We start from the raw sequence: 23271 nt of genomic DNA, 5'->3' as shown, positions 1-23271 counted from the left end.
GGATAGGAAAGAAAACTGCGGGGCAGGGAGTGGTCTGGATCAGTCCAGACAGACCGCACCCGGGAATGGACGCCCTGAGCAGCACCAGCCTCCTGGCCCGAAGCCTGCTGCAGGCCGAACCGTTCTGCAGCCTAGCAGAAGTCCTGGCGCAGCTCCCCAGAGATCCGGAGCGTGCGCAAGCTGCACTGGAGGACCTAGAGCGGAGGATGGTCCGGGCGCAGCGGAGTGCACTCACCGAGTGGAGAGAGGAACTGGCCCGGCAGGCCGAGACCCACCAGCGACAGGCTTCAGCCGCACCCCGCGGTTTGCCTGCCTCGGAGGACGGCGCAGGAGGAGAGAGGACCGGAGGCGACGCCGCAGAGGGAGCCACGAGGACTGAGGCAAGTGAAGGGGACGTCACCACCCCAAGCCCAGCACCCGCAAGCCTGCCCCAGCCTCCCGTCGCAGCACCAGAGGCCCCACTCACCGCACCTGTTGCCGCGCCGCCACTGCTCCCGGCTAGGCCTCAAGCGGCGAGCGCCGCGGCCACGCCCCGCCCAGCGCCATGCCCCTTGACCCCGGGTGCCGTAAAGCAGGAAGCATCATCGGCCCGGTCGCAAGGCCTGGATCATAGAATCATAGAATGTAGAGTTGGAAGGGACCTCCTGGGTCATCTGGTCCAACCCCCTGCTCAAAGCAGGATTCACTAAATCATCTCAAACAGATGTCTGTCCAGCCTCTGTTTGAAGACGTCCATTGAAGGGGAACTCACCACCTCTCGTGGCAGCCTGTTCCACTCATTGATCACCCTCACTGTCAAAAAGTTTTTTCTAATATCTAATCTGTGTCTCCTCCCATTTAGTTTCATCCCATTGCTTCTAGTCTTTCCTTGTGCAAATGAGAATAAAGATGATCCTTCTACAATGTGACAGCCCTTGACATATTTGTAGACAGCTATTAAGTCTCCTCTCAGTCTTCTTTTTTGCAAGCTAAACATTCCCAAATCCTGCAACCGTTCCTCATAGGACATGGTTTGCAGACCAGTCACCATTCTGGTCGCTCTTCTCTGAACTTGCTCCAGTTTGTCTATGTCTTTTTTAAAATGTGGTGCCCACATTTTATGACCCGGGCGCCATCGCCAAGCCTGCGCCCCTGTCCCGGATGGGACTGCCACCTAGCGCAGCCACAAGACCCCCGGCCTGGTCGCAAGGCCGAGTGCCCCCGGGCGCTGCTCCCAGATCAGGTCCCCCCACTATACCATCGCTGGGCGTGGACCTGTTTGCCCATCACACCGGTCCGGATGGACTGCCGCTGGAGTGGCCGGCTGAAGTGACCGGCAATCATCCATGGAAGGCCCAGCCCCCGCGCGAGCCTCTGATACCGGCTCCTGAACCCGTCGAGGTCACCCTACCCCCACTAGAAGACGTCCAATTTGCGTGGGACTCCACCGGCGAGAACTTGATGGGGTTCTCTCAAGAGACCCGGACAGACGAGGTCCGTCGTCTGGAGGCCTGTCACCAGCAACTGGCGACCTTTGAGCGGGAGCAACGAGAGAGGCGCGTCAGGGAGGAACGGCTCCAAGTCCAGAGTGCTGAACAAAAGCGCAAGGCCCGCCAAGACCCCCAAGCAGCCCGTGGTCCCCGAATCACCGGGACCGTAGTCAAGTTCCACATGGAGAACGGCTGGGGCTTCATCAGGGGCCCAGAAACCGCAGACGATGGTCTTTGTGACCCGCAGGGACGTGGAGAGTCATCTACCTGAGGGGCATCGTGGCCGTGACCTGTACCCTGGTGATGTGGTCGCCTTTACCCGCCACGTGGGTGCAAAAGGACCATACGCCCTACATGTTCATCGGCTCACCGAGGAGGAGCTACAATACCGCGGCTATGAGGAGAGCCAAGAGGACCCGGACGGGTCTGAAGAACCATATGAGGAGGAAGAAGGAGCATATGGAGGACACCGCTACTAGTAAGTAGCAAAGTACCCGTGTACATAGTTACCCGTCAGGGTATCAGAACTGTTTTTGGGACTGTTCCCGTCTTGAAAGTGTGGTCCCCGTTGGGACAAATATTGAACTGCTACCTGTGTGCCCCTCATCCCCTATCAGGCTGAGGACTGTGAGCAGCCATTCCCTTCCCAAAACTGGCGGAGGACTGAGAGCGGTCAACCCTTTGTATATAGTTGCGCTTCCTAAAGCGCCCCCTACTGGTTTTATACAAAAACCGCAACGTCTACCTCAAGATTTACTGGACTGTTGCACCTTTACCTGGTTGCAAGTTGCACCGCAGCCAAGAATCCAAGAATGTGCTTTACTTAAAAATGTGTTACATGAGAAAGTTTTATATGCTGCTAGAAAATGTTTTACATAATTTTGAGACCGTTTTATATGATAAGTGACAAAAGAGTTCCAGAGGCATTAGCAAAGTGTTTTGTGGTAGTGGCAAGAGAAGAGGAGTGTTTCCCATAAAGGGAATTGAACCATGTTACCTGTTTTCTGATGTGAAAAGTTATTGAAAAAGTTTTTGCATGTCCTGTAATTATCTGTTTTTGCTCTTTTCCAGCCCGAGGACGTGCTGTGGTTTACCGGGGGGGAATGTAGCGCCCCGAGGGCTCGGCCGCTACAGGGGTATTGCACCTCTGCCAGAGGTGTGGTATTCCACTCCCGGGTAAGGATGGAGTGTGGACCAGGGCTCAGTTAGCTGCATGCAGCACACACACCCCATTTCCGAGGGACAGCTCAACGGTGCTCCCACTAGACATAAGTGCAGGCACGACCGACCATGTCCCTGCTGGAGTGGGGAGGGAGGGGTGGAACACCCAGTACTGTAGGGGCAGATAGGGGGCGGTTCCTGAGTGTAGGAAGGAGCCCATTGGTTGCTGGTCACCTGGGCTCATGGCTAGAGGGAGGTATAAAAGGTGGGCACCATCTTAGTTCTGGGTCAGTTCAGCCAGAGGAGAAGACAGGGAGTAGAGGCTCTGTAGGAGCTCTACTCCAGGAGGGCCTAGTGAGAGGCCGAGGAGGAGGTGAAGGGGAGCTGAGATTCTGGCTCATCTCAGCTCCAAGAGAAAGGAACAGAAAGGAACAGAACAGGAACTGCAAAGAAGGAGAGACAGAGAAACAGAAGGGCTCAGGAACAAGAAGGTGGAAGGGACCCTAAGAACCCACGAGAATCCAGGGTGCAGGGTCAGGCAGATTAAGGGTACCGGATCCCAAGTTGGTGGAGGAGAAACAACCCTCAGCCAAAGACCGGTCGTCGTGATCATCTATTGGTGCGACACCTCATCAAACCTGCTAGGAAGGCACCATATAGGACAGCGGAGGACGGGGCCCACGTTTAACCGCACAAGTCCGCGGCAGCTGGACAAAAGTGGGTCACTGGTAAGGCAGGCCAGAGAAAGGATTAAAGGGGGTCCTGTGCCATGCTCCTGAGCTGCCTGGGAGTTGACCGAGCCCCTCACCTGGTGGACGCAGCACGGCTCGGGCGGTCACTGCTGACAGAAGTGACCCGGAACAAACGAACTGTGAGTAAAGACCCTGGACTTTAACTTGTTGTCTGTGTGCTCCTTCGCGCCTCCAGCACTATCAGCACCGGGACTCGCACTACCATCACTCCCACCATCCACTACACTGCCCTGGGGCTGCACTCTTCCCGTGGGGAGTCACATCACCTCAGCTGCACCCATCATCAGCCCCAGCGGACTGCCTTGCAGCGGCGGTTCCTAATAACCGCAATCCACGGGTGGCGTAGTCGGACATTATCTAAAGTACAGTAGCAGACTACCATTGGTCTGACCACCCTGAGCCGCGGGACCGGGCCGCCACTACTACTCCCAGCATCTCCCTATCGCCCGGATCCGCGTGCCCCACGGCCCAGGGGGCGAGTCACATTCACACATCTCCACCTTCCACCTCAGTCCAGCAGAGGGAGCCCGTTAGGGATATAAATAGGGAAGGTGGAGCTAGGCAGTTCAGTTCCTCTGAAGAGTTCCTGCAGTAGAGAAGCCTAAGAGAGGTCAGTCTGCAGTGGAGCTCAGTCTAGTCTAGAGAACGCAGTTAATAGTTCAGCAGTGGAGCACGAAGCTCCTGCTTGCTAGATTCAGCGAGCCCAGATAGAGCTTAAGGTGTGCCGGTGCCGTAAGATCAATGAAGCGCGGCAAGCTGCCGTTAGTGTGTATAGCCTAGTGAGGGCCCGAGTAGGCCGAAGGCGAGTGGCGAGTTAGTACATAAGGGGCAGAGGAGCTTAACCAGCTCACCCCGAAGCATTTACCGGACACAGGATCCGAGCTTACCGGTATCTCTATGACCCAGTAAGGCATAACCGGAATCCCTGGAGAACTACAAGTCCCAGGATCGCTAAGGTGCTGATATGTAACAGAGCCAGGAGACGCTTAGGCCCCGCATACTGGGAGCGTGAACTCCAAGAGAAGGCCCTACCACAAGGTCAGCCAGCGCAGGACAGAGACAAAGTTAGGCCTAGCTCCAGGCAGGTCAGAAACTTACTGCGCAGAGGCAAGAAACAGGAGGCCCTACACCCGCTCATTGGGGAGGATCCTGATATGCACCCTTCACCCTACAGTGCTCCGGGATGTGCCTGAATTTCCACCAGTAAAAGGTACTGAAGTGACTACCGTGTCCGTTCCCGTTCTTGCTCTGATCCAGCTGGGTCTCGCCTGTCCTGCATTCCCCCTGCATAAGCTGCCCTGAGACCTAGCTCCACCTGTGGGGAGCTATACCATCGAGCTGCCTTATCACCGGCCTCAGTGGACTGCTGCAGCGCTGGTGCTTGTCACCAGATACCACAGGTGGCGTCATGAACTCTTATAAAATTAACAATTATCCACCCTTTTAAAGAGAGACCCCAGGGTACGGGCCAGGGAGCCGACCACCGCGACATCCCCAAGGCCAGGCAAATGTCCGGGTACCGAGTCATCCCCATCCCCAGGGCTAGTCACATCCTCCTCCACCTCCTCTGCTGACCTCATCGACTGTCTGACTGTGGGTTGACAGTAAGTGGGATCTCCAACCTCGTCATCATCACCCTGTGTGTTATCACACCCGTCGCCCTCAGAGCCAACCTCTTCCTGCCCTGACCGAAAAGTCAAGTTGTCGCTCCAATCAGGTATTTGAGTCTCATCATCGTCTTCATCATTGTCTCCACCAACAGGAGTTACAGTTTGGGAACAAGGGTCTACATTATGCTCAGAACCTTCTTCATCTGGTCCTGGATCCAACTTATAAAGATTCTGGGCATCGGATCAGATCATTTCCTCATCTGGATTAACAGAAGCTCTGGAGCAGACCTCCGTTTCCCAGGCTATAGTATGAGTAAACAGCTGGGCAGACTCAGCCATCTGTGTTATCCCATACTCAGACGGGCAGCTGGAGACTTGGGAGCTGTGAGGAAGCAAGTGCGATTGGGGTGACACCTCTGAGGACTGGAGTATTTGTGATGTTGAAATTGAGGTGATGGAGAGCCCACTTGAAGGAGCACTTGATATCCGTTGAAGCACCTGCTGTTTTTGTGCCTCATCTAGAATTTGTAGCGATGGGCGTGTCCGTAAGAATGGGATCGTATCACATTGTCCACGAAAAGAAGTCGACATCTTAGTTTGGCTGGAAGATGGTCTTTCTTCTGCAGATGTTACTCCCCCCCCACCGTGGGGGGCCTCGACCCACCGGCGGACAGGCACCAGTATTGGGATAGGGGGGCTGGCCGTCAGGGTCCACCGCGGCTCTGGCACAAACCCGGCGACACGGAGGTGGCACAGGCAGGAACGGACTGGCCGTGTCGGCTTCTCACTTTTTGGATTTTAGAAGGGCATGACATGCCTATATCTGTGTCTCCCCCTCCTTTTACTCCTCCACCTCTTTTCTTTTCACATGACTATATGTACTTGTCACTTTTCCATGTGTTAGTTGTGTCTTCTGAGCAGTTTGTCAGCTTTTGGACACCTTTGAAGGTGTTTTCTATGTGTTTCTATGTGTTTTTGTTTGCCTGCCATTGGTTTTAACGGTGTTCGAAGGTGTTCGACGAACAGTTCGACGAACACACGGGTGTTCGACGAACCGAACCGAACTCGAACACTACGGGGGTGGCTCAACACTAGTGTACAGCATGAGTGGATGTATAAAAAAATGTAAATCTATAGCATTATCCACACATACAGCATATATTCAATGATCATATTAGGACTATTATATTATACTTCTTTTACTAGAAAAACTTTTCTTATGAGAGAAAACACAACACAAAAAAAAAATAATTAAAAAATAAAAAGAATAATCATATTACATTAATCTAATCATATTGTGAGTTCTATATCTTTAATTGCTGTGGGAACTTTTTAGATAAGTTAGTTTTTTCTATTGGGATTGAACTCGTGTAGTCCACACTCCAGGGTCTATTGTGTTTCTCTCATTGGTATTTACTTCTATGCTGTGGATGTCCTCATGATGCTGGCTTCACTAGTCAGGGGTTTATGGGCAAACCCAAGAATATATCATAAAAAATATCTAGCCTGGGTTACCATATATTCCATTCTTTCTATATATTTCTATTGGTCAGCAACGCTGCCCTGATCTAATTCGATGTTCTATATGTTCTCCAGTCTATCATTGAGGCCGTCCGGATGTAGAGAGCGCAATCTGTACATCCAGAAAGCCTCTTTCTTGTTCAGTAGATGGATTCTGTTTGATATATTCTGCGGAATTTCTTCGACAGGAGTCAAACTTATCTCAAAGCTCTTATTATGATTTAGTAAGAGATGTCTCGATAGGCTATGTGATAGTAGCCCAATTTTTGCATTATGTCGGTGTGCGTTTAAACGTGATCTGACCATCTGTGTCGTCCGGCCAACATATTGCATTCCGCAACTACATGTAATTACATATATAACATAGCTGCTAGTGCAAGTCAGGTGATGTTTTATGGGAAAGGTTTCTCCTGTACTATTGGAGGTGATAGATTGATGGCCATGGGTTATTGTTTGGCAGCATTGGCACTTTTTCTGGTTGCATTTAAAAGTGCCATTGAGTGTATTGGTTGTCTTTTTTATTATAGGATTAGTAGTTTTAGATTGGAGAGACGTTTGTTTTTTTCCAGAGCTTTTCACTACAGATTTTTTCAAGCGACTAGGTGCTATAATGTTTCTGAGTGTTTTACCCCTTCTAAAGGTGATGCCTGGTCTCTCTGGTAGTACATCCCGTAGAAGGGGATCTTGTCTCAGTATGTACCAGTATTTTTGTAATATTTCTCTAATTTTTTGGTTACCTTTATTACAAAGGTGAGTGTAACTTTTTTTTTTTTGTTTTTTTTTGTGTACAGTGTGAAAGGGATGAGGGGGCCACACATAAAAGGATTGTGGGGTGAGGGGACCATGTATATATCAGGATTGGGGGGTGAGGGGTACCACACATACCAGGATTGGGAGTGAGGGGTACCACGCATACCAGGATTGGGGGTGAGGGGTACCACACATACCAGGATTGGGAGTGAGGGGTACCACACATACCAGGATTGGGGGGTGAGGGGTACCACACATACCAGGATTGGGGGGTGAGGGGTACCACACATACCAGGATTGGGGGGTGAGGGGTACCACACATACCAGGATTGGGGGTAAGGGGTACCACACATACCAGGATTGGGGGTAAGGGGTACCACACATACCAGGATTGGGGGGTGAGGGGTACCACACATACCAGGATTGGGGGGGTGAGGGGTTCCCTCGCATACCAGGATTGGGGGGTGAGGGGTACCACACAAACCAGGATTGGGGGGTGAGGGGTACCACGCATACCAGGACTGGGCGGTGAGGGGTATCACGCATACCAGGATTGAGCGGTGAGGGGTATCACGCATACCAGGATTGAGCGGTGAGGGGTGCCACGCATACCAGGATTGGGGGGTGAGGGGTGCCACACATACCAGGATTGGGGGGTGAGGGGTGCCACACATACCAGGATTGGGGGGTGAGGGGTGCCACACATACCAGGATTGGGGGGTGAGGGGTGCCACACATAGCAGGATTGGGGGGTGAGGGGTGCCACACATAGCAGGATTGGGGGGTGAGGGGTGCCACACATAGCAGGATTGGGGGGTGAGGGGTGCCACACATAGCAGGATTGGGGGGTGAGGGGTGCCACACATAGCAGGATTGGGGGGTGAGGGGTGCCACACATAGCAGGATTGGGGGGTGAGGGGTGCCACACATAGCAGGATTGGGGGGTGAGGGGTGCCACACATAGCAGGATTGGGGGGTGAGGGGTACCACACATAGCAGGATTGGGGGGTGAGGGGTACCACGCATACCAGGATTGGGGGGTGAGGGGTACCACGCATACCAGGATTGGGGGGTGAGGGGTACCACGCATACCAGGATTGGGGGGTGAGGGGTACCACGCATACCAGGATTGGGGGGTGAGGGGTACCACGCATACCAGGATTGGGGGGTGAGGGGTACCACGCATACCAGGATTGGGGGGGGTGAGGGGTAACACGCATACCAGGATTGGGGGGTGAGGGGACCATGCATACCAGGATTGAGGGTGAGGGGTGCCACCCATACCGGGATTGAGGGGTGCCATGCATACCGGGATTGGGGATGAGGGGTGCCACGCATACCGGGATTGGGGATGAGGGTTGCCACGCATACAAGGATTGGGGATGAGGGGTGCCACGCATGCCGGTATTGGGGGTGAGGGGTGCCACGCATGCCGGGATTGGGGATGAGGGGTGCCACGCATACCGGGATTGGGGATGAGGGGTGCCACGCATACCGGGATTGGGGATGAGGGATGGAATGCCATGCATACCGGGATGAGGGATGGGGTACCATGCATACCAGGATGAGGGATACCATACACACCAGGATAGTGATGATGGGTGCCATACATACCAGGATAGGGATGAGGGGTGCCACACATACCGGGATGAGGGGTGCCAAGCATAACGGGATTGGGGGTGAGGGGTGCCACGCATACCGGGATTGGGGGTGAGGGGTGCCACGCATACCGGGATTGGGGGTGAGGAGTGCCACGCATACCGGGATTGGGGGTGAGGGGTACCACGCATAACAGGATTGGGGGGTTAGGGGTAACACGCATACCAGGATTGGGGGGTTAGGGGTAACACGCATACCAGGATTGGGGGGTTAGGGGTAACACGCATACCAGGATTGATGGTGAGGGGTGCCAAGCATACCGGGATTGGGGGTGAGGAGTGCCACGCATACCGGGATTGGGGGTGAGGGGTGCCACGCATGCCGGGATTGGGGGTGAGGGGTACCACACATACCGGGATTGGGGATGAGGGATGGAGTGCCATGCATACCGGGATGAGGGATGGGGCACCATGCATACCAGGATGAGGGATACCATACACACCAGGATAGTGATGAGGGGTGCCAAACATACCAGGATAGGGATGAGGGGTGCCATGCATACCGGGATGAGGGGTGCCAAGCTTAATGGGATTGGGGATGAGGGGTGCCACGCATACCGGGACTGGGGGTGAGGAGTGCCACGCATACCGGGACTGGGGGTGAGGAGTGCCACGCATACCGGGACTGGGGGTGAGGAGTGCCACGCATACCGGGACTGGGGGTGAGGAGTGCCACGCATACCGGGACTGGGGGTGAGGGGTGCCAGGCATACCGGGACTGGGGGTGAGGGGTGCCAGGCATACCGGGATTGGGGATGATAGGTGCCACGCATACCGGGATTGGGGATGAGGGATGGGGTGCCATGCATACCAGGATGAGGGATGGGGTACCATGCATACCAGGATGAGGGATACCACACACACCAGGATAAGGATGAGGGGTGCCACGCATACCGGGATTGGGGGTGAGGGTGCCACGCATACCGGGATTGGGGGTGAGGGGTGCCACGCATACCGGGATGAGGGGTGCCATGCATACCGGGATTGGGGGTGAGGGGTGCCACGCATACCGGGATTGGGAGTGAGGGATAGGGTGCCATGCATACCAGGATGAGGGATATCATACACACCAGGATAGAGATGAGGGGTGCCACACATACCAGGATTGGGGGTGAGGGGTGCCACGCATACCAGGATTGGGGGTGAGGGGTGCCATGCATACCAGGATTGGGGGTGAGGGGTGCCACGCATACCGGGATTGGATGGTGGGTACAGGATGGGGGCAGCACATACCAGCATGGGAGACGATATACCAATAAAAATGCTCACCACCCGGGCGTAGAACGGGTTCAATAGCTAGTATATATATATATATATATATATATATATATATATATATATATATACACACACACACACACACACACAGAGTTGAAATCAGAAGTTTCCATACACTGTATAAATAGACACATCTGCATGTTTTTCTCAATATCTGACATGAAATCAGAATAAATCTTTCCCGTTTTAGGTCAATTAGGATTACCATAATTTTTAATATTTGCTAAATGCCAGAATAATGAGAGAATGTTTTAAGGCATCATTTTTATTAGTTACTGCAAAGTCTGTAACATCTGTCCCTGCTGAAAAGACACTATGATTATCATCTTTATATATAAGTACAAAGTCAGTAGGCTATAACATAATTGTGTGACAGGAGCCGTGCAGTAATCATCAGTAACTGTAATAGGAGTTTCTAACCCCCTCGGTGGAGAACTTCAGTGGCCCCATATGGTGCCCCACAGCGTAATGGACCTATATGGTGAGCCACAGCGTAATGGCCCCATATGGTGAGCCACAGCGTAATGGCCACATATGGTGAGCCAAAGGCGTAATGGCCGCATATGGTGAGCCAAAGGCGTAATGGCCCCATATAGTGCTCTACAGCGTAATGGTCCCATATATGCCCCACAGTATATGCCCTCCCCATACTTGTATATGGCCACATCTTCGTATATGGTATATGGTCCCCATCCTGGTTAGGTGTATATGCCCCTCCATCCATCCATTCTGGGTAGGTATATATGCCCTTCCATCCATCCATCCTGGGTAGGTGTATATGCCCCTCCATCCATCCATCCTGGGTAGGTGTATATGCCCCTCCATCCATCCATCCATGCATGCTGGGTAGGTTTATATGCCCACCCATCCAGGCTAGATGTATATGCCCCTCCATCGATCCATCCATTCTGGGTAGGCGTAGATGCCCCTCCATCCATCCATCCTGGGCAGGTGTAGATGCCCCTCCATTCATCCATCCTAGGTAGGTGTAGATGCCTCTCCATCCATTCTGGGTAGGTGTATATGCCCCTCCATTCATCCTGGGTAACTGTTAATGCCCCTCCATCCATCCAGGGCAGAAGTATATGCCCCTCCATCTATCCTGGGTAGGTGTATATGCCCCTCCATTCATCCTGGATAGGTGTATGTGCCCCGTCATCCATCATGGGTAGGTGTATATGCCCCTCCATCCATCCATCCTGGGTAGGAGTATCTGCCCCTCCATCTTTCCTGGGTAGGTGTGTATGCCCCTCCATCCATCCATCCTGGGTAGGTGTATATGCCCCTCCATCCATCCTGGGTAGGTGTATATGCCCCTCCATCCATCCATGCATGCTGGGTAGGTTTATATGCCCCCCAATCCATCCATCCTGGGTAGATGTATAAGCCCCTCCATCGATCCATCCATTCTAGGTAGGCGTAGATGCCCCTCCATCCATCCTGGGCAGGTGTAGATGCCCCTCCATCCATCCTGGGTAGGTGTATATGCCCCTCCATTTATCCTGGGTAGGTGTTGATGCCCCTCCATCCATGCCGGGCAGAAGTATATGCCCCTCCATCCATCCATCCTGGGTAGGTGTATATGCCCCTCCATTCATCCTGGGTAGGTGTATGTGCCCCGCCATCCATCCTGGGTAGGTGTATATGCCCCTCCATCCATCCATCCTGGGTAGGAGTATCTGCCCCTCCATCTTTCCTGGGTAGGTGTGTATGCACCTCCATCCATCCATCCTGGGTAGGTGTAAATGCCCCTCCATCCATCCATGCTGGGTAGGTTTATATGCCCCCCCATCCATCCATCCTGGGTAGATGTATATGCCCCTCCATCGATCCATCCATTCTGAGTAGGCGTAGATGCCCCTCCATCCATCCATCCTGGGCAGGTGTAGATGCCCCTCCATCAATCCTGGGTAGGTGTATATGCCCCTCCATCCATCCATCCTGGGTAAATGTATATGCCCCTTCATCCATCCATCCTGGCTAGGTGTAAATGCCCATCCATCCATCCTGGGTAGTTGTAAATGCCCCTCCATCCATCCATCCTGGGTAGGTGTAAATGCCCCTCCATCCATCCATCCTGGGTAGGTGTAAATGCCCCTCCATCCATCCATCCTGGGTAGGTGTAAATGCCCCTCCATCCATCCATCCTGGGTAGGTGTAAATGCCCCTCCATCCATCCATCCTGGGTAGATGTATATGCCCCTCCATCCATCCATCCTGGGTAGATGTATATGCCCCTACATCCATCCATCCATTCTGAGTAGGCGTAGATGCCTCTCCATCCATCCATCCTGGGCAGGTGTAGATGCCCCTCCATCAATCCTGGGTAGGTGTACAGTACAGACCAAAAGTTTGGACACACCTTCTCATTTAAAGATTTTTCTGTATTTTCATGACTATGAAAATTGTACATTCATACTGAAGGCATCAAAACTATGAATTAACACATGTGGAATTATATACTTTACAAAAAAGTGTGAAACAACTGAAAATATGTCTTATATTCTAGGTTCTTTAAAGTAGCCACCTTTTGCTTTGATGACTGCTTTGCACACTCTTGGCATTCTATTGATGAGCTTCAAGAGGTAGTCACCGGAAATGGTCTTCCAACAATCTTGAAGGAGTTCCCAGAGATGCTTAGCACTTGTTGGCCCTTTTGCCTTCACTCTGCGGTCCAGCTCACCCCAAACAATCTGGATTGGGTTCAGGTCTGATGACTGTGGAGGCCAGGTCATCTGGCGTAGCACCCCATCACTCTCCTTCTTGGTCAAATAGCCCTAACACAGCCTGTTGTCCTGTTGAAAAATAAATGATGGTCCAACTAAACGCAAACCGGATGGAATAGCATGCCACTGCCAGATGCTGTGGTAGCCATGCTGGTTCAGTATGCCTTCAATTTTGAATAAATGCCCAACAGTCTCACCAGCAAAGCACCCCCACACCATCACACCTCCTCTTCCATGCTTCACGGTGGGAACCAGGCATGTAGAGTCCATCCGTTCACCTTTTCTGCGACGCACAAAGACACGGTGGTTGGAACCAAAGATCTCAAATTTGGACTCATCAGACCAAAGCACAGATTTCCACTGGTCTAATGTCCATTCCTTGTGTTCTTTAGCCCAAACAAGTCTCTTCTGCTTGTTTCCTGTCCTTAGCAGTGGTTTCCTAGCAGCTATTTTACCATGAAGGCCTGCTGCACAAAGTATCCTTTTAACAGTTGTTGAAGAGATGTGTCTGCTGCTAGAACTCTGTGTGGCATTGACCTGGTCTCTAATCTGAGCTGCTGTTAAACTGCGATTTCTGAGGCTGGTGACTGGGATAAACTTATCCTCAGAAGCAGAGGTGACTCTTGGTCTTCCTTTCCTTGGGCGGTCCTCATGTGAGCCAGTTTCTTTGTAGCGCTTGATGGTTTTTGCAACTGCACTTGGGGACACTTTCAAAGTTTGCCCAATTTTTTGGACTGACTGACCTTCAGTTCTTAAAGTAATGATGGCCACTCGTTTTTCTTTACATAGCTGCTTTTTTCTTGCCATAATACAAATTCTAACAGTCTATTCAGTAGGACTATCAGCTGTGTATCCACCAGACTTCTGCACAACACAACTGATGGTCCCAACCCCATTTATAAGGCAGGAAATCCCACTTATTAAACCTGACAGGGCACACCTGTGAAGTGAAGACCATTTCTGGTGACTACCTCTTGAAGTTCATCAAGAGAATGCCAAGAGTGTGCAAAGCAGTCATCAAAGCAAAAGGTGGCTACTTTGAAGAACCTAGAATATAAGACATATTTTCAGTTGTTTCACACTTTTTTGTAAAGTATATAATTCCACATGTGTTAATTCATAGTTTTGATGCCTTCAGTGTGAATGTACAATTTTCATAGTCATGAAAATACAGAAAAATCTTTAAATGAGAAGGTGTGTCCAAACTTTTGGTCTATACTGTATATGCCCCTCCATCCATCCATCCTGGCTAGGTGTAAATGCCCCTCCATCCATCCATCCCTCCTGGGTAGGTGTAAATGCCCCTCCATCCATCTATCCATCCTGGGTAGGTGTAAATGCCCCTCCATCCTTCCATCCATGGTAGGTGTAAATGCCCCTCCATCCATCCATCCTGGGTAGGTGTAAATGCCCCTCCTTCCATCCATCCTGGGTAGGTGTAAATGCCCCTCCATCCATCCATCCAGGGTAGGTGTAAATGCCCCTCCATCCATCCATCCTGGATAGGTGTATATGCCCCTCCATCCATCCTGGGTAAGTGTATATGCCCCTCCATCCATCCTGGGTAGGTGTAAATACCCATCCATCCATCCTGGGTAGGTGTAAATGCCTTTCCATCCATCCAGGGTAGGTGTAAATGCCCCTCCATCCATCCAGGGTAGGTGTAAATGCCCCTCCATCCATCCATCCTGGGTAGGTGTATATACCCTTCCATCCATCCATCCTGGGTAGGTGTATATGCCCCTCCATCCATCCATCCTGGGTAGGTGTATATGCCCCTCCATCCATCCATCCTGGGTAGGTGTATATACCCCTCCATCCATCCATCCTGGGTAAGTGTATATGCCCCTCCATCCATCCCGGTCAGTATATGCCCCCCTCCATCCATCCATCCTGGTGGGTATATCCCCCCCTCCATACTGGTGGGTATATGCCCCCCCTCCATCCATCCTAGTGGGTATGTGCCCCCCCCCTACATCCATCATGGTGGGTATATGCCCCCCCTCCATCCATCCTGGTGGATATATGCCCCCCCTCCATCCTGGTGGGTATATGATTCCTCCTCCATCCTGGTGGGTTTATGACTCCTCCTCCATCCTGGTGGGTTTATGACTCCTCCTCCATCCTGGTGGGTTTATGCCCCCATATATTCAATGCAAAGGAGAAAAAAACAAAACAATAAACGCTTCTACTCACCTTCCACGTTCCCACGCAGCGCTGTGTCTGTGTTGCCTGAAGATGTCGGCGGTGATAACAGCAGAGAAGCTGAGATCACCGCACGGCGCCGCCGCAGATACTCACTCGGGGCCTCCACTCCCAGGCATTTCCTCCCCGGCAGCTCCTGTCATGGCACGCTCTGACTGAGCAGTGCGTGCGACGACAGGGGGAATGTGCAGCTTACACTGCAGGCTCCACAAAGATGGCTGCAATCTCCTCCCACGGCTGCGACCTGAACAGCCAAGGGGGCGTGCCCAGGTCACAGCTAGATGCAGGAGGAGCGGCTTCTAATGTTAGAGATAGGGTCGGTGACAGACTACTGTCTCTTATGGCCAGGGCTGCTGTAAATGAGGTGTGTAAGAGCGCTTCTTACACCCCCCCCAAATAAAAATGGCAGCCCCCAGTGGCCAATGTCAGCATAAATAACTAAAAAACTAATAAAGTCGGACATTTAATTTTGTATTAAAAATAATTGATTACATAATCAATAATTATTAATACAAAACATAAAATGGTGGCCCCTTCCCTGTAAGAATAGCACATGGCTCTTTTCACGTCTGGTTATTTCTGTAACAGGTAGAATATGCTCCGTTATAGACCGGGGACAGGTTTACAGCTCTATTTTTTGTGGACGATTGATCTGTAAATCAGAACTGAGACCGGTCCGATTTTCATCCGATTTGTAGATAAAGATCATCTATTGAAGTCAATGAGTCTGTCAGAAAAATGGCCAGAACCAACCATGTTGCCTGTACTGCCTGTTTTCCAGGGTCTATAGGCCGGGCAAGCGAGGCTAGGAAACCTTTAGCTTTTTACTTTACATATAGAAAATATGCCCCACTGAGGAGAAAAACTGACACACTGACCAAAATCAGATGAAAATGAGAAAAAAACACTGATTAAAACCTGACATGTGAACAGGGCCTTAGGCCTTAATCAGATGTCAGCAGGGTCGGACTGGGGCGTCTGGGGCCACAGGGGACATTGACTCTAGGGGCCACCTCCAGCAATATGCAGATCTCTTTTCTCTGCTCTCCCTGTTATAGTGGAGCAGTGACCGGCGGCTCCTCACATCTACTGTGCACAGACTAGAACAGGGACGGACAATTTCTGGAGTTTGCATGAAAGAGCTTCTGTGGTTAAAACAAGTGATCACAGATTCATGGGCTGCACAGGATAGGTGATCACTTATTGATTGGAAGAATGGGGAAGTTTTATCCCTGACAGGACACTTATCCCCATTTTACAATGCAGCGACAGGTGGGACGTATGACCACAGCCTCATTCGTTCTCTTGGGGGCTTCCAAAAAAGAGCAGCGCTCGCAGCCTCTGAGGGAATGAATGGATCAGTGGTCGAGTCGCACATGAGCTCCAGTCTAATGGGGAGAAAAGCTCCACATTCTGCCGATCGGTGCAGGTCCCAGTAGTCAGACCTCCACCAATCAATAAGTTATCACTTATCCTGTGGAGAGATGATGACTTGTTTTCACCGGAGAACCCCTGTAAGTGCATCTCTGACGCTCTGCTCCAAGTATTCCATCTCTAAGGCCACAGCCCCACTATCAGTATTCAGTCAGGATTATTCTCAGGAGTGGGAGCCAAAACCAGGTGAGGAACAATCAGAGAAAAGGTATAATAGAAACAAGTCACCAATTCTGGATTTATCACCCACTCCTGCTTTTGCCTCTCACTACTGAGAAACAATACTGACCAAATACTGATAGTGAAGCCGTGGCCTCATGGAAAAAAATCTTTTCCTAGTTAATCTCAGCGAGAACAAATGACCGCCATACACAACATAATCCACTATAATAACACCAATAATACCACATACAAAAGGGACAAATATCGCCACACCATGACCAGACCACATATTACCACCACATAGTGACCAAATACTACAATACTGATCAGGAATACAAACCACAATACTAACAACACTGTCACTATACATATGAGCTCTGTATATAGTGTCAGTGTACAGGTAATACAGTGATCACCGGTGACATTATACACAGGAGCTCTGTATATAGTGTACAGGTAATACAGTGATCACCGGTGACATTATACACAGGAGCTCTGTATATAGTGTACAGGTAATACAGTGATTACCGATGACATTATACACAGGAGCTCTGTATATAGTGTATAGGTAATACACTGGTCACCAGTGACATACACAGGAGCTCTGAATATACTATATAGTGTAAGTGTACAGTAATACACTGACTCACCAGTGATGTCTCTAGGTGAAGTTCTTCATCTTCGCTTTTCTTCATTTGGCACAGTCCGCCATCACTTCTTCCAGCGAGGAATCATCTCTGCAGAAAATAACACACAGTTATCAATAACTGATCTCTTTTAGAGCACATTCCCACTTTTCCCCAGGCTTCTACACTACACCAGTTGAAGAAATAAAGCGACATAGTGGCGCCCTGCACAGTAACAGGACCCCCCTTTTGTCCCCTCTTATGGAAAACAGTTTCCTAAAAAGTAAATTATATTACAGAAGTAATAATGTCCCTAATTGGACTCTAAAGTAATAATGTTCCCCACTCGCCATCATAAACTAATAAAGTTCCTCAATCTGGCCACTAAACAGTAATAAAGTCCCTTGTCCAGCGAGGCCACCCATCTATCCATCCTGACCCCCCCCCCACCCATATATCCATTCTGGTCTCCATGTGTCCAGCCTGCCCCTCCCATATATCCATCCGGGCCTCCATGTGTCCACCCTGTCCCCCCCATATATGCATCCCACCCCACCCCATATATCTATCCAGGTCCCCATGTGTCCAGCTTGCCGCCCTTCACCTCCATGTGTCCATCCAGGTCCCCAACTTGGCCACCTTCACCTCCATGTGTCTCCCCATGCGTCCAGCCAGCCCCCTCTTCAGCCCCGTGCCTCCATCCATAAGTCCCCCCATGCGTCCAGCCAGCCCCCCCTTCAGCCCCGTGCCTCCATCCATGTCCCCACGCGTCCAGCCAGCCCCCCCTTCAGCCCCGTGTCTCCATCCATGTCCCCACGCGTCCAGCCAGCCCCCCCTTCAGCCCCGTGTCTCCATCCATGTCCCCACGGGTCCAGCCAGCCCCCCCTTCAGCCCCGTGTCTCCATCCATGGCCCCACGGGTCCAGCCAGCCCCCCCTTCAGCCCCGTGTCTCCATCCATGGCCCCACGGACCTGCCAGCCCCCCCTTCAGCCCCGTGTCTCCATCCATGGCCCCACGGGTCCAGCCAGCCCCCCCTTCAGCCCCGTGTCTCCATCCATGGCCCCATGGGTCCAGCCAGCCCCCCCTTCAGCCCCATGTCTCCATCCATGGCCCCATGGGTCCAGCCAGCCCCCCCTTCAGCCCCATGTCTCCATCCATGGCCCCATGGGTCCAGCCAGCCCCCCCTTCAGCCCCATGTCTCCATCCATGGCCCCATGGGTCCAGCCAGCCCCCCCTTCAGCCCCATGTCTCCATCCATGGCCCCATGGGTCCAGCCAGCCCCCCCTTCAGCCCCATGTCTCCATCCATGGCCCCATGGGTCCAGCCAGCCCCCCCTTCAGCCCCATGTCTCCATCCATGGCCCCATGGGTCCAGCCAGCCCCCCCTTCAGCCCCATGTCTCCATCCATGGCCCCATGGGTCCAGCCAGCCCCCCCCTTCAGCCCCATGTCTCCATCCATGGCCCCATGGGTCCAGCCAGCCCCCCCTTCAGCCCCATGTCTCCATCCATGGCCCCATGGGTCCAGCCAGCCCCCCCTTCAGCCCCATGTCTCCATCCATGGCCCCATGGGTCCAGCCAGCCCCCCCTTCAGCCCCATGTCTCCATCCATGGCCCCATGGGTCCAGCCAGCCCCCCCTTCAGCCCCATGTCTCCATCCATGGCCCCATGGGTCCAGCCAGCCCCCCCTTCAGCCCCATGTCTCCATCCATGGCCCCATGGGTCCAGCCAGCCCCCCCTTCAGCCCCATGTCTCCATCCATGGCCCCATGGGTCCAGCCAGCCCCCCCTTCAGCCCCATGTCTCCATCCATGGCCCCATGGGTCCAGCCAGCCCCCCCTTCAGCCCCATGTCTCCATCCATGGCCCCATGGGTCCAGCCAGCCCCCCCTTCAGCCCCATGTCTCCATCCATGGCCCCATGGGTCCAGCCAGCCCCCCCTTCAGCCCCATGTCTCCATCCATGGCCCCATGGGTCCAGCCAGCCCCCCCTTCAGCCCCATGTCTCCATCCATGGCCCCATGGGTCCAGCCAGCCCCCCCTTCAGCCCCATGTCTCCATCCATGGCCCCATGGGTCCAGCCAGCCCCCCCTTCAGCCCCATGTCTCCATCCATGGCCCCATGGGTCCAGCCAGCCCCCCCTTCAGCCCCATGTCTCCATCCATGGCCCCATGGGTCCAGCCAGCCCCCCCTTCAGCCCCATGTCTCCATCCATGGCCCCATGGGTCCAGCCAGCCCCCCCTTCAGCCCCATGTCTCCATCCATGGCCCCATGGGTCCAGCCAGCCCCCCCTTCAGCCCCATGTCTCCATCCATGGCCCCATGGGTCCAGCCAGCCCCCCCTTCAGCCCCATGTCTCCATCCATGGCCCCATGGGTCCAGCCAGCCCCCCCTTCAGCCCCATGTCTCCATCCATGGCCCCATGGGTCCAGCCAGCCCCCCCTTCAGCCCCATGTCTCCATCCATGGCCCCATGGGTCCAGCCAGCCCCCCCTTCAGCCCCATGTCTCCATCCATGGCCCCATGGGTCCAGCCAGCCCCCCCTTCAGCCCCATGTCTCCATCCATGGCCCCATGGGTCCAGCCAGCCCCCCCTTCAGCCCCATGTCTCCATCCATGGCCCCATGGGTCCAGCCAGCCCCCCCTTCAGCCCCATGTCTCCATCCATGGCCCCATGGGTCCAGCCAGCCCCCCCTTCAGCCCCATGTCTCCATCCATGGCCCCATGGGTCCAGCCAGCCCCCCCTTCAGCCCCATGTCTCCATCCATGGCCCCATGGGTCCAGCCAGCCCCCCCTTCAGCCCCATGTCTCCATCCATGGCCCCATGGGTCCAGCCAGCCCCCCCTTCAGCCCCATGTCTCCATCCATGGCCCCATGGGTCCAGCCAGCCCCCCCTTCAGCCCCATGTCTCCATCCATGTCCCCATGGGTCCAGCCAGCCCCCCCTTCAGCCCCATGTCTCCATCCATGTCCCCATGGGTCCAGCCAGCCCCCCCTTCAGCCCCATGTCTCCATCCATGTCCCCATGGGTCCAGCCAGCCCCCCCTTCAGCCCCATGTCTCCATCCATGTCCCCATGGGTCCAGCCAGCCCCCCCTTCAGCCCCATGTCTCCATCCATGTCCCCATGGGTCCAGCCAGCCCCCCCTTCAGCCCCATGTCTCCATCCATGTCCCCATGGGTCCAGCCAGCCCCCCCTTCAGCCCCATGTCTCCATCCATGTCCCCATGGGTCCAGCCAGCCCCCCCTTCAGCCCCATGTCTCCATCCATGTCCCCATGGGTCCAGCCAGCCCCCCCTTCAGCCCCATGTCTCCATCCATGTCCCCATGGGTCCAGCCAGCCCCCCCTTCAGCCCCATGTCTCCATCCATGTCCCCATGGGTCCAGCCAGCCCCCCCTTCAGCCCCATGTCTCCATCCATGTCCCCATGGGTCCAGCCAGCCCCCCCTTCAGCCCCATGTCTCCATCCATGTCCCCATGGGTCCAGCCAGCCCCCCCTTCAGCCCCATGTCTCCATCCATGTCCCCATGGGTCCAGCCAGCCCCCCCTTCAGCCCCATGTCTCCATCCATGTCCCCATGGGTCCAGCCAGCCCCCCCTTCAGCCCCATGTCTCCATCCATGTCCCCATGGGTCCAGCCAGCCCCCCCTTCAGCCCCATGTCTCCATCCATGTCCCCATGGGTCCAGCCAGCCCCCCCTTCAGCCCCATGTCTCCATCCATGTCCCCATGGGTCCAGCCAGCCCCCCCTTCAGCCCCATGTCTCCATCCATGTCCCCATGGGTCCAGCCAGCCCCCCCTTCAGCCCCATGTCTCCATCCATGTCCCCATGGGTCCAGCCAGCCCCCCCTTCAGCCCCATGTCTCCATCCATGTCCCCATGGGTCCAGCCAGCCCCCCCTTCAGCCCCATGTCTCCATCCATGTCCCCATGGGTCCAGCCAGCCCCCCCTTCAGCCCCATGTCTCCATCCATGTCCCCATGGGTCCAGCCAGCCCCCCCTTCAGCCCCATGTCTCCATCCATGTCCCCATGGGTCCAGCCAGCCCCCCCTTCAGCCCCATGTCTCCATCCATGTCCCCATGGGTCCAGCCAGCCCCCCCTTCAGCCCCATGTCTCCATCCATGTCCCCATGGGTCCAGCCAGCCCCCCCTTCAGCCCCATGTCTCCATCCATGTCCCCATGGGTCCAGCCAGCCCCCCCTTCAGCCCCATGTCTCCATCCATGTCCCCATGGGTCCAGCCAGCCCCCCCTTCAGCCCCATGTCTCCATCCATGTCCCCATGGGTCCAGCCAGCCCCCCCTTCAGCCCCATGTCTCCATCCATGTCCCCATGGGTCCAGCCAGCCCCCCCTTCAGCCCCATGTCCCCATGGGTCCAGCCAGCCCCCCCTTCAGCCCCATGTCTCCATGGGTCCAGCCAGCCCCCCCTTCAGCCCCATGTCTCCATGGGTCCAGCCAGCCCCCCCTTCAGCCCCATGTCTCCAGCCAGCCCCCCCCTTCAGCCCCATGTCCCCATGGGTCCAGCCAGCCCCCCCTTCAGCCCCATGTCCCCATGGGTCCAGCCAGCCTCCCCTTCAGCCCCATGTCCCCATGGGTCCAGCCAGCCTCCCCTTCAGCCCCATGTCCCCATGGGTCCAGCCAGCCCCCCCTTCAGCCCCATGTCCCCATGGGTCCAGCCAGCCTCCCCTTCAGCCCCATGTCCCCATGGGTCCAGCCAGCCCCCCTTCAGCCCCATGTCCCCATGGGTCCAGCCAGCCCCCCCTTCAGCCCCATGTCCCCATGGGTCCAGCCAGCCCCCCCTTCAGCCCCATGTCCCCATGGGTCCAGCCAGCCCCCCCTTCAGCCCCATGTCCCCATGGGTCCAGCCAGCCTCCCCTTCAGCCCCATGTCCCCATGGGTCCAGCCAGCCCCCCCTTCAGCCCCATGTCTCCATCCATGTCCCCACGGGTGCAACCAGCCCCCCCTTCAGCCCCATGTCTCCATCCATGTCCCCACGGGTCCAACCAGCCCCCCCTTCAGCCCCATGTCTCCATCCATGTCGCCACGGGTCCAGCCAGACCCCCCCCTTTAGCCCCATGTCTCCATACATGTCCCCACGGGTCCATCCAGCCCCCCCTTCAGCCCCATGTCTCCATCCATGTCCCCATGTGACCAGCCTGCGACCCCTCCATATATGGATGATGACCAATGCTGGGAACACTCACCCAGAAAAATGTGGCTATTGCACTTGACTTGAAGTTGAAGCAGGGAGAGCTGTAGCCAGGCCTGCAGCCTTGTTTCCAGGGTGATGGTGAGAGAGCAGAGTGCAGGTCACCGCATACTCAGCCCAGGAGCCGGCTTAAAAGGCCAAGAGAGCAGGAGAGAAGAGGGCGGTGCGCGGTGCTGGTGCGGTGTTACATACCCGGACGGGAGCCGGTGTTACAAGGCCAATTCCAAGGGAGCAGGAGCCGGGACTGGAGAGCAGAGCGCGGCGTCGGCGTATCAAAAACCGGCAGGGGAGCAGGGAGAGGAGAGCGTGACGTCAGCGTGTCACCTGACACCACACAACTGCCAGCCACCAGCGGGAAAGCAGAGCGCGGTGCGTGTCACCGCCCACCAAGATCACGTCCTCCTGTCATGTGACTATGCGCGTCACCCGCTGTCACCACTGAATAGTAGGAGCGCCGCAGGCGACGCTACATTTCCTTCGGCTGCGCTTTTAAAGGGTCCGCACTTTTTAAGAGCCCCCGTTACCAATTCTCTCACTCTCTCATCGGGGCCCACCGGGAATTTATCACACCAGGCCAGTCCGAACCTGCATGGGCCCATCAGGTAAAGTGATGGAATGAAGTTTTCTCTCCTCATGTTGTAAAATGACATTTTCTGCCACCTATTGATGAGAGAAAAAAAGTGATGAAGATTTACAAACTTCTAACATTAGTCAGTGAAAAACATA

General features: G+C 54.5%; 1 protein-coding gene across 1 annotated transcript in view; it reads right to left on the bottom strand.

The window, feature by feature from the left end:
- The window catches only part of LOC141207941 (isovaleryl-CoA dehydrogenase, mitochondrial-like), a 44702-nt gene extending 21861 nt beyond the window's left edge, over positions 1–22841 (bottom strand). The window contains exons 1-2 of the mRNA XM_073664509.1: positions 22541–22841; positions 17377–17463 (exon numbers count right to left, since the gene is read on the bottom strand). Of these exons, the coding sequence (XP_073520610.1) occupies positions 17377–17421 (45 nt within the window). The 5' untranslated portion in view covers positions 17422–17463; positions 22541–22841. The remainder of the gene's footprint in view (positions 1–17376; positions 17464–22540) is intronic.
- Positions 22842–23271: the final 430 nt, after the last annotated feature.

The sequence above is a fragment of the Phyllobates terribilis genome, unplaced genomic scaffold (genome assembly GCF_046119375.1).
Source record: "Phyllobates terribilis strain yellow unplaced genomic scaffold, ASM4611937v1 Scaffold_168__1_contigs__length_4147262, whole genome shotgun sequence".
In the NCBI taxonomy this organism is placed as follows: domain Eukaryota; kingdom Metazoa; phylum Chordata; class Amphibia; order Anura; family Dendrobatidae; genus Phyllobates; species Phyllobates terribilis.
Note: the sequence above shows the minus strand (reverse complement) of the source record. Positions and strands in the feature narration are given on the sequence as shown.